At 47.8% G+C, this 12,255-nt stretch overlaps 1 protein-coding gene across 8 annotated transcripts in view; it reads left to right on the forward strand.

Moving 5' to 3' along the window:
* Positions 1 to 12,255, forward strand: part of PRRC2A (proline rich coiled-coil 2A) — a 2,343,739-nt gene that overhangs the window by 2,071,853 nt on the left and 259,631 nt on the right. For 7 of the 8 annotated variants that reach the window (XM_069635076.1, XM_069635077.1, XM_069635070.1 and 4 more), the window contains one exon: positions 3,836 to 3,924. The exons of the other annotated variant lie outside the window; for it this stretch is intronic. In XM_069635076.1, the coding sequence (XP_069491177.1) occupies positions 3,836 to 3,924 (89 nt within the window). The remainder of the gene's footprint in view (positions 1 to 3,835; positions 3,925 to 12,255) is intronic. 8 annotated transcript variants of the gene reach the window in all.

Below are 12,255 nucleotides of genomic sequence, written 5' to 3' on the forward strand. Positions count from 1 at the left end.
CAAATTCTATCTTTCATCGCCTTTCAGACCTTCCAGAAACGATCTTGCATTCCTCACTGCTCTTGGTTTCTATCACCGTGATGGATTGAATGGTCATGTGATGGCAAGTTCTTAAAACAACCAGACGCTCTGCCAGTGAATCTTTTTGCTGATAGTTTATCAAAAAAAACCTCATCCCATTCATCGGAGTACGTGGAGAGGTTCATTATGTCATCAAAACAAATGGATGTATCTTGAGGGCATTGTTTGTCACCAACTGAATCTTTCGCCATGGGCTGATTTTTAGACTGAGATCCAAGCGGCCCATCCTCCGAGGATATGCTTACACCTGATTCATCCATAGAGTAACAAGACAAACTCTCACTAGGAATTATCAGCCTTTTATTATTCTTTGTAGTACCTGGGAGATTTAGGGGGCCTTAGAGGTCCTTAAAGTTCTTCACTAATTGTGATCTTCGTCTGTGTGTAGAGGGCAAGCTCTTTCCTTGAGTTGGGGCTTCTAAGAGTGTTGGAGCCACGGCAGGCAGCTGAGGAAGGACACAGGGCCTGACTATAATGGACTTGACCCAGACCTCAGCCAAAAGTGGCATTTTCAATCGCTACAGATGTTAATGTAAGAATAGCGGTTGCACGCTCTCGTTCCTCCTTGGTAATCCCAAGGGTGCTCTTTTCTGTCACCAGTATGCACACTTCAATTCAAGGCACAGCCCTTCTTTTCTTTGGCCTCATGTAGGCTTTGATGCCCTCTGTTTGAGAAGTCCTCGGCAGCCTGGGCTAAAAGCCCACTGTAAACTGCGACATGGGTCCCTTATATTAAGGTATACAATGGGCAGTCATTATTTCTCACACCCTCACTATAGAAGCAGATGTGGATGTCACGCAGGCAGCTCGATGAATACTGAAGCACAAGCAACCCATGACACGCATGTCATCCGTTTACTGGGATTAGGGAAAGGTACCTTAGAATCGGATGCATTATTCGATACATGGTGTGTTTGGATTGGCAAGCGTGCACACGCCAGGTTTTCTCCATTGGACCGCCATCCCAAAGTTTGAATGGTGCATGGGATATGATTGGTGGGCTCAGCCAGTGTTCCTGCATAAATCCTGAGGTCCTTGAGCAGAAACTGTCGACCACTGGAACAGAAGAATCCAAAAAGAAGCCAGAAGGAAGAAGACGCCAGTGACCACCAGAGCCCGCTGAGTAACTGCTGCTGTCACAACCTCCACTTCTGAGACAGGGTTTATCCAAACACGACTTACTCACTTGGAATGGTGGGTGGGCCTAACCAGTTCCAAGGCTAAATGCATTTTGCGCCATGCCTGGATGAGCTGCGACCTCTACGGCCTACAATTCACCAATACACAGGGTCCTGTGCCACTGTGTGGTGCATAGTGGTTCCAAAGAACGAATCCGCCTGGAACTTTGTGGGCATTTTTCTTGACCTGCAGAGACTCGATCCAGCTCCCCAAAGTACCCTGACACAAGACAAGGACCAAGAAGAGGAGACAAGTCTACGGCCATGATATCGGTCCTTCAACCGAGCCTAAAAATGTGGCAACAAGCCAGAACCAAGAAGATCCTTTGCTGGGCGTTAATCTGCACGAGAGCTGTGGCAAGATCCACCGAAGTCGCCTTCTTTTGCTGAGAAATCAGTGACTGAGTATGCGTCCTGCAGCAGCTACGACTTCATTTAAAGGTACTGCCTTGTAAAACTTAGCTGGAGCTTTGCTTGTTGATGGTTTATTCCTGGGGGCTGGAGATAGCTGTATCTCGCACCCCTCCAGAGCTCCCAAAGAAATGCATTCTGGTGGACAACCCATTGTACGCCCTCCTGCCTTAGGACACTGGTCATTGAGGCAACTCCACAAGGAAACCCATATGCTTCCTTAACTTGAAAAACCTAACTTTACCTACCTGTAAACCCAGAAGAGATCCTGTTGAACTCTGCCACTTTTGAACCTTGAACACTGTAGCCTGCCCAGCTCCTAGCCTCTGGTGGCCTGGGGCCCTCTGAACATTGTGAGACTCTCTTAAGCTAGTGTTGGACTCTTTAAGACCGGTTAGAACAAAGTTATTAAAAGGTATCCTAAGTTGGGAAAGTTTGCACATATATGGTTTTACTAAGATTTTGTTACTGTAGAAGTTATTCTTAAAGTTACTGAACCTATGGTCTATTTCCTTGAGAATCTTTCAATTGTGTTTTACATGTGTTACTGTGTTTAGTACTTAAGTGCATTGAGAATATTTAACTGTGTGCCTTACTGCATGTAATGAATTTTTTTATATAGCTTTAAGGGTAGAAGTGTTTTCTTGAATATGATTATGTTTGGAGTTGTGTACCTTCCTACAGCCCTCCTTAACTAAGCCTGGCTGCTCAGCCATTCTACCAAGACTTTGTGTGGTTCAGGCCAAACCTAAGAGTTGGAACCCTGTACATCCAAGGTGGGCTTTTCTAAGTTCTGTCACAGACAGTAACATGTGTAAAACCCCCTAACCAGGTATTCTTTTGTGGTGTCTGTTGGGATTAATTGTAGCTATGTCTGACTGCTCTGCTAAGGCTACCATTGACTAGTCTGGTTTTCCTTTTGGGTGACACACTGTTCTACAATTTAGTTAGACAATTACACAGCCCTCAGGGTTGTGCAAAAATCTCCCTGCCCTGATAGCCATATCCGTGCCCCCAAAATAAATGTGCTAAGCAAGTCAAGTAAAAAGCTTTACCTACCTCCAAAAGTCAGGGGAAGCTCTAAACAGCCAAATGTTTTGGCGGTTTCATAGATGTCGGTCGTAGGGAAAAATCGGCAAAAATGTTAATGTTTAACATGCACATTACAACCACATCGTCAAAAATATCATTGCCACCAACCTGTCTAGTAAATGCAACTACCCCGGCATGTCCCCCACGGAAGCACAGGCTTCATTTGGTGCGCCACTCCCTGAAAGGCTTAAGGTCTTTCAGAGAGCCCATAAAACAGTTTTGGCACCACTAGTGAAACCTTGGATTTGAACTCAGTAGAGAAAAAAAGTCCAGTAATCCGGTTTAGAAAAGCAAAGCGTTCAGGGTGCTCACGCCAGATCTACAGCATAGGGTTGTCTGCACAGTGTTTGGCTTGTGTGGCTTCCCTTATATGCAGCTGATTTCTTGTCCAGGCCTTGGGTGGAGTGTGTGCAGAGACCAATCTCACTCCCGGGGTATGTGAAAGAAAAAAGAAAATTCAAAGCAAATCTGTGTCTGGTAAGATGCATGTCAGATGAGGCATCTGTGTGACATAGGCCTTTCCTATCAAAAAGGACACTACCAAAGGTAAGTAACTTGTTATTCTTACCATCCTAATGTAGGACTGGCAGAACTAATGGGCTTGAGAACAAGTATGATAGTCGTTGAAGTAACTCCAGTAGCTAGTCTTTTCGCCCCATTATTGGCCAAGCCCACTGACTACTCTTCCATGACCGTAGCATACCCTGATTTGAGGATTGGAATTAGCACGGTGGGAGAGGAGTTCAGTGTTCTCCTTAATTGAGAAGTAGTTGGAGGACTAAATGTGTGAGTTACTATGGTGATTAGCTTTGTTTGATTACTTTTTAAAAAGCCATTAACAGGCACAGCTTATTAGTAGGATTGAGACAGCAGAAACAAAACTAGAAGCCAAATAGTGGCTTGGATGTTAGAGCTGGGCAGATATTGTCTTTACTTCCTTTCCTTTAACCTGGTCCCCGTCATGTTACTGGCACTACCCATACACCAGTATGAGGGGTCAAAGTCAGCTGTGCTGAATGCAACTACTGCCACATGTCCCACTTGTGTTAAAGTTTGAAATTTCCCACCCACAGCTGCATCCAGTGGAGATGAAACCCTTTCAGGAATACAGGAAAATTAGCAGCTTGGGAGGATCAGGTGGGCGAGCCCCAGCTTCAAACAGGTAAGATATTAAAGCGGGCGTGAGTACTTCTCTTAAAGTCTGTGGAATGTTTATTTAAAATTTGGAATCCGCAGACTCAAAATTAATGTATTGAAGATTATAGCCTACATTACTGTCAGCCTTCATGTCAGAAGGACTTAGAACCAGTGTCCTTCTGGGGCTTAATCTTGTGCTTAGTTGCTTGTTCTGTGTCATAGACCAGACTTCTGCAGTAGAGGAACCCAGAAAACCCATCCTTTCACTGTAAAAACAGATGCTTTCAAATTTTGAACTTCTATACTGTGCATGTGTATCTAAAACTCTGTCCACTTATTAAGGAAATCCAATCCCGAACGTATTAATGGGCAGATTTCATACTTCATCTATCCCCCTAGTTGAAACTCTAATCATCAATATCTATGACCACCGGGTGGTTCTTTGACTAAATCAATACAGTCACTAATAACAGATGCAATACTCCAATGGTCGGAAATTTCATCTACAGGCCAGGTGACTTTAATAGACGATTGTTAAATTTATTTAATAGTAACAATTTGGGGCAGAATCACTCTTGGCAGACGTTGTTTGAATTCTTTGACCTGGAACCTCTTGGGATGCTGCCAAGTAATGACACTGATCTGCTATATACATGGACAAATGGCATTGTCACATCATTAATTGATTGTCATACTAGACAGGGACACCTGCCTGTTGTGTAGCCCAATAGTGGTAACGTATAATAAGGTTAGTGACCATGGCGCACTACGCTGGTTAACCACTCTAAAAGCTGTATCAGAGATACCTAAAACATGTGCCAAAGTAACAACAAATTCAGTTGGCAACAGATTACGTTGGGCTCAAAGTGACATCAAATTGGTGAATGACACATTAACTAAAAATGTTGGGAATTTGGCCGCTTTAACAGCATCATGGAATGTAAAAGAAATTATCAGGGTGATTTCACCACACGCTAACCACAGTAAAGTTCAGGTTCAATATTCTCATGACTGCCATCATAAGCCCTTTGATGCAAGAGACCGTATTGTAGGGACAACGCTGCTGTCAAAAGAAATGGGTATATGTCTCCCGATTCCAAAAAGAAGATGGCGACAAACTTGGCTACAAAATACAGAAACTGGCACAAAGCATCCGTTAGGGAGTATTCTCAGAAATGTGCGAATTCCCTCCACCTTAGAGACCCCCAGCAACTTTGCTGGATTTTGAGGACTTTTTCCCACCCTCTCATGTGATTTCTTTACACTGTTTTTCTTTCGGTTGTGGAGTCTGACAAAACTCCATAGGCATCTTTTACATTGTCACACAGCACCTTCAGTGCAGTAGCACAGGGAAGCCTTTCAAATTTCCCCAAGGTTTGAATACCTTCTCTTGGTGAAACAGTTTCCAAGAGCAGTAAAGTGACATTTACTTTACTTACCGTTGTAACTTTCTAGACCCAGCACACACTCTTACAAGAGGGGGCTGGAGGGGTTTATTAGTGTCCCCTTTGTCTAGCTTCTCATGTAACATTTTTTATGTTACCCTTTCTTCGAGAATGGCTGGTGGCAGTGGTTTACTTTTAACTACTGTGGTGGGCATTTACCACAGGCTGCGTTCCCGGCTTCTGTAAAGCACCCAAGGGTACCATTTATGTCAACATGGCCTGGTCTTCTTTTTTCGCCATTTTTTTGTGCAAAGGTCGTCCTTGAGATTTAATCTGCGCGCCAAACCAGGTTTGGTCCCTTTGTTCGCTTTGCCTTTGGTGGGATTCACAAGTGAAGCCCGCCTCTGGCTCCAGGGTGTCTGGCGGGGGCAGGAATTGAGGGAGGTGCCCGAAACTCCCTGTGCTTAGTCTCCTAGGAGACCCAAATGCACTCTGTGGTGATTGGCCATCTGACTGTCCGGCAAGGACAGCTACCCTACTGGGTGACTGACAGCTAGACTGGAATGAATGGGAGAAACCTGAATAAAAGGTGAGGCTTTTGGCTTGGAAGGCAGTGTCGACCACTAGACAAAGGAATCGAATACAAACTTTAGGAGGAAACCTGCTGCAACTCCTGTACCGTTGGTTTGCCCGGTGAAGCCCTGCAGCTTTGCTGAAACTCCAAATTTGTATCCACGGAGAAGCCCCTGCAAGGACGACTTCTCCCTTTGAGTTGGTGGGACCAATCAACTCCAAAGTAAGCCACCTGGACATCTTCTCAGAGCTGGTTGAATTTCCAGAGTTGCTGCTGGAAACCTAATAGCCAAGAAGAGGAACACCAGATGGTGTGCGTTGCTTTTAAGTTGGCCAAGAGCTCCAGGAAGATCCTCTGGACTCCCAGGAAGCAGGACTGACCAAGCCTGAGCCCCCTCAACCAAGTGCAGGACCCCAGAAACAAGGAAAGTGCATCTCGACAGCCAGGAACCGCAGTGTTGCTATTTTCGGTAGTCGCGAGGAGCTGAAACAACCAAATGTCACTTGTTTGAAGATTGCCAGTTGCGAGCGATGACCGTCCCATTGCAGTGCAGGAGTTCCCAGATGTCCTCCCTCTTGTCCCCACGACTGAGGGCAAGGAGCAGTGAGATCTGCAGAGCTGCACAGGAACATGTCATCTGCTGCACTTTGTCTTCAATCCAAAGGTACTGTAAAGTCTGAGTGAACTTACCTCCTTGTTGTAGAGTTGCTTCCATCTTCTGCTACTCACAAGCATAAACATCTTGTGGCCCTACATTGATTCTTCTTTTCTTCAAAGACTTCTCAAACATTGTGCAAAGGCCTTTTCTTGCTTACCTACCAGAAGTGCTTCAGCTCACATAAACTTTTGCCCATTGACTTTGGCTTAGCCTATTACACTGAACGATGCTTAGGGAATACGAAAGCATTTGCCTGCTTAAGAATGTTTGTGATCTCTTGTATTGTTCTAAGTAACCTTTCCCTTTCACCAATTCCTAAGAATGTTCTAAATGCAACAGTAAGATATGAAAGTCCCCAGCACCATAGCTATTGAAGTCAACTGAGGGTGTAGGTTGTGACTGTGGGCCATCCAAAAGGCTTTGTACTGATTTAGAAACAAAGTGTGTGTAGTTATGGAATGTATTTGTGTGTTGCTTTTATATTGCTCCCTTCTGAAGAAGGCTTATTCTAACTGACTGATGCATTAATTGTTTATTCAAGAAACCTTGTGTGCAAGTGTTTATTTGAATACTTGTCACTGTGAATCTCTGTGAAACTCCCCTACAGCTCAAATGATCAGCCTTGAGATCAGACTGGCTGCTCAACACGCTACCAACCTGTGTAGTACAAGCTTATACCAAAGGTTGGGTTCCTATTGCCAGGTCGTCAGTTGGTGTAGTGCACGCAAAGGGTACTGCATACAATCTTGCCTAACAGCATCTATTAGAACCGTGAATTGGCTGAACTTGTTCCTATGGCTGAGATGGGATAATATGGTCAAATTCTGGCGTTTAATAGTTTTAGAAATTCTTCTTCTCAGGTTGATTTAAATCCAATCTCACAGGAAATATGGACTAATGCATACAAGATCTGTATTCTCCAACTGAATATGTAATGCCGGTGATAGAACTGGGGGTGCTAATGGTCTGGTGTAAGGTGGATCGGTTATCAAGAGCTAAATTGGAGGATGAGATCATGGCAAGAAACTTAGAAAGGCTAATAGGATCTAAAGCTTCCCACGCCCCGGGCCCGGATGGTATCCCTTATCTGGTATTTAAGTCTGATCCAACCCTTTGGGCTAGGATATTGGTACTATACTTTATGAAAATACTCGAACGGCCAAATACCTGAGAGTTGGCGCCAGTTCCTATTCAAAAGAAGGGGGATAGACACCAACGAACTATCGGCTTCTGGCGATGATGGACTCAAGCCAGAAACTATTCGCCAATGTTTTATTGGAACAAACTACCTGGATGGAAACAAAGAACATATTGAGCATATTCCAAACAGGATTTTGGAAAAAACGCAATACAACCACCAACATAGCGATATTACAGGACCTAGGGGCATTATGGCCCAAAGGGAAGAAGAAGCTCTACTGTTGCCATGTTGATTTTTTTTAATGCTTTCGACTTGGTTTCGCGAAGTAGACTCTGGGGAAAAACTAAAAGACTGGGTGGGGCATTGACCCTACCCTGCTCTATTACATCCAAACGCTCTACACAAACACATTGGTTGAAGTCCGTCTTAACCAAAAGGGGTCCCTTTCAAAATATACTTCTACACATCAGGGGCTCAAACAGGGCTGTGCGCTGGGCCCTATTCTTTACAATCTCTACACGACTGATATGATGAAACCAGCTTTTAAGGCGACTAGATACTTTCCTCCAACCATAAACGGTGTCATGTGCAGATGACATCATAATTTTCGACCAAACGCAGATTGGTCTTCAGCGCACACTAAATGCCCTAAACCAATATGCCAAAGAAAATATTATGGTTATAAACAAAACTAAAACAAGTAGTATGTGTCTCCCATCACCGGTCGCCTTCCCTGTCGTCCTCGGAGGATGGAGTCGCGAGGAAAGTGGCTTGTCCGACAAAGTCCTCGACTCCGGAGGAATGGACTGCCTTTAGAGAGCAGATGTTAGTGATTTTTCAATCGCACGGCACAGTTCAGTCCGTGCCTTCAGACGAAGCTGGCAATGAAGGGTCTCGTACCATGGCTCGTATGCCTTCGGGTTTGGGTCTTCGACGCGACTCTCACCGGGAACCTTCGAGGTCCTGTTCGGAAAAAAGGCTCTGGATAGTCGCAAGAGATGTGCTTCCAGGTCTCGGTCCTCATCTCCAGCGAGACCGCAGAAACCTGGTAAGGGCTTGAGGTGGGCGCCGTGTCCATCGGATACCGACGTGGTAGCTTTGCCTTCGCACCAGCTCTCAGCACCAAAGCAGTCAGTGCCCTCGACGCCTTCAGGGCTTTTTGCCTAAAATTTGCCGTTGGAGATCCCTGATACTGTGGATCCTCCAAGGAAGGGTACTTCTAAGTCTGTGAGGCCTGTGGTGGACTCCAGACCCTCTTCTTTCCTTAGGCAGGGCTTTTACCTCCCTCTGGATGACATCTATGAGGAGGAGAGATCAGACTTTGATATGGACCCTATTGATGCTGATGTGGCTCCTGTCTTTTCTGGAGACAGTCAGTTGGAGGAGTTGAGGAAAACTCTCCATGATGCCAGCAGGTTGGACACTTCTCCGGAAGTGGAATTTGGCAGCCCTGAGCCTGGAGCTCATGCAGAGTCCTACAAGAGGCTCATGGCTAGGGTCACGGAGTATCTGGTCCAGTCTTCCTGAAGCTTTTCTACAGGATGATCTGACGGACATTGTAGATCAAGGTCCGTCCTCTTGCTTGCCAGTCACCGGAATCTCTTCCGGCTGTTAACAAATAGTTAACCAAATAAATACCCCACTCCTGAGAGTTTGGTGGTTCAGGCGGCTACGGCCACCTCGAGGCAGGCGGCGTACCCTACCATCCCTCCTGATGGGGACGGCAAACGCCTCGACGGTTTGGCATGCAAGGTGTTTTCTGCGGGGAGTATGGCGTTGAAGTCAGCCAATTCCACTTGTGCCTTGTCAAGGTTTTCACACACTCTGTGGAATTTTTTCTTTAGCGTCTGAGAATGTTCCCGAAGGGGGAAGCAAGGGATGGGTTCCTTGCTCTCGTGCAAGATGGCAAGGATACCATGTGTGAATCCCTTCAGTCAGGTTTGGACACGGCTGACAGTGTTAGCCGGTCCGAGGCTGAAAGCACCGTTCAACGCAAATTTGCGCGGTTGCGGAAGTTGGGTTTTGCTCCGGATGTGCAAACCCATCTTTTGAACATGCCCTTCGATGGCGCACATGTTTGGCAGCAAGGCCAACGAGAGCCTTGAGACGTTGCAGACCTCAAAAGCTGCTGCTAAATCTTTGAGTACAGCTGTGCGTCAACCTCTGCCTTTTCGTCCTAGGGGACCACAGTGGAGGGGAGGTTCTTTTCATTATTACTCCTCCTTTGGTAGTACGAGAGGAGCCACCAGTCAAAGGGGTCAGCGTAAAAGTGCCCGTGGTGGTCAGGGAAATGGAGGTGCCAAAGCCGTTCAGGCAGCTGCCTCTTTGCCTTCAGGCGCTGCCGCAGCCACTCCAACACAGTCATGAGGCCATGTCCCATGGTTAGCCGGTTGGGGGCAGATTGTCTCAGCATCTCAAAGAATGGCAAAGCCATTACTTCGGATGCGTGGGTTCTGGATACAAATGTCCACAGCTACTGCCTTCCCTTCCTACAGCGGCCTCACGACAATCCACCAGGGAACCTCTTTGAAGCTTCCAGATCCGCTTCTTGTGCAGGAAATCTGGACCCTGCAAGAGCCTGTAGCGGAGAGTGAAAACTGGGGGAGTGTGAGACCCATCCTGGATTTGCGTTGGTTGAACAAACTTCTCAGGAAGGACAAGTTCAAGATGGTAACTTTCTCAAGTCCTCCAGGCCCTTCAACTACAGGATTGGTTGGTGCCTCTGGGCCTACAGGATGCTTACTTCGAGGGGATTGGGTCCTCCGACGTATTCCATATCTATGACCTGTAATCACCACAGCTGTGCTGCTTCGGAAACTTTTTTCAGCGTCTGCGTCCTGCGTCGATGCGCCGTTGTCGAGGACCTCCTCCGACGTCATCCGATGTGATAAGTAGGACGCACGACGCCCGTAGCCTCAGTTCCGTTTTTTCCGCGAACAAGTTGCTTCGTGACTCTCGGTTAACGCCTCAACTCTTTGGAGTTCTGGTCTTCTCGGTTCTTCGAACCTGTTAGTTTTTGTGAAAATCCTTCGTGTGTAGATGTCTTCTACTTCGACCCCGCATCCGGGCTTCAAGAAGTGCGGGGAGTGTGGGTCCAAGATGTCGGTGACGGACTCGCACGACGCCTGCCTCTGGTGCCTCGGGGAGGCCCACGACACGGATGACTGTATCGACTGCCAGTCGCTCACGTCCAAAGCCTTGTGTGAACGTAAGAAGTTGTTGTCGATAGGTCGGGTATCCAAGCCCCGGAAGTCGAAGTCTGCGGGGCTTTCGACGGATGATTCGAGAGGACACTCTCCGCGTCATCGTCGGAAGTCTCGTGGGTCTCCTTCTAGGAGTCGGTCTCGCCACTCCTCAGCCTCTTCGAGGCATTCTCGGAAGCGCCGACACCGGTCATCTTCCAGGTCCTCTTCGGAGGACTCTGCCCGGCATGTTGCTTACCCCACCAGCCGTGCGACGCCGGAGGAATGGGCTTCCTTCGGGAAGAAAATGCTGGCGATTCTCGAGTCGCAGGGTACTAAGTCGTCCGCGCCCCCGAGTGGGGTCGGTCGAGAGACACCGCTCGCAAGAGTGGTCGGCACGAGTCACGGGAGAGGTCCCATTCGGACAAGGGGACTCGTTCTCGACGTACCCGTTCCAGGTCCCGGTCCTCGACGCGTTCGAGACTGTGTGCACCTGTGATGTCTTCGAGGAAGACATCGATGTCTGAGGCGTCGAGGGCGTCGACAGGCTTTCTCGAGGCTCCGGCTCCGAGGAAGTCGTCGAAGCCCAGGTCGTCGAAGGACACGCTCGGAGCTCCGGCTTCGAGGACTTTGTCGACGCCGCCGATGCTGGCGGCGCTGCATCTGACGTCGACGCCGATTTCCTCGACGTGGATCCTCTCGGCGCCGATGCCTGTTCTCTCGACGCCGATTCGCTCGACGCCTTTCGTTTCGAAGGTACCCCGTGGCACGGGAGAACCCCCTAGGAAGGCTCTGGTTAAGAGCAAGCACTCTCGGGTGCCTTCTTTTCGCCACCTGGAATATATTTCACAGGCGGATGAAGATTCTGATGGCATGGTTCCTAGTCAGGTTCCAGATGAAATTGTCCTTGTCGCGAAAATACCGTCCAGCCAGTAGCGACCCCTGCTACTTCACCAGGCACCCCACTCTGGAGAGTTTGGTGGTGCAGGCGGCCCCGGCAAAGCAGGCGTCGTACTCTACCATCTCTCCTGATAGGGACGACAAACGTTTTGATGGCTGGGCGAAGAAAGTGTTTTCTTCTGGTGGTATGGCGCTTCAGGCGGCCAACTCCATTTGTGCCTTGTCTCGTTTCACACACACTCTGTGGAACTGTGTTGCGTTAGCGGCTGAACATATTCCCGAAGGGGACGAACGGGATGGTTTCCTTGCTATGGTCCAGGATGGTAAGGATGCCATGTGTGAGTCCGTTCAGTCGGGTTTGGACATGGCTGAATGCGTCAGCAGGTCCATGGTGGTGAGCACCGTGATACGCGGGTTTGCGTGGTTGCGGAAGTCGGGGTTTGCTCCTGATGTGCAGTCCCGGCTCCTCAACATGCCCTTTAACGGTGAACACCTTTTTGGCAGCAAGGCTGACGA

The sequence above is a fragment of the Ambystoma mexicanum genome, chromosome 13 (genome assembly GCF_040938575.1).
Source record: "Ambystoma mexicanum isolate Mex_15411 chromosome 13, UKY_AmexF1_1, whole genome shotgun sequence".
NCBI classification, from domain to species: domain Eukaryota; kingdom Metazoa; phylum Chordata; class Amphibia; order Caudata; family Ambystomatidae; genus Ambystoma; species Ambystoma mexicanum.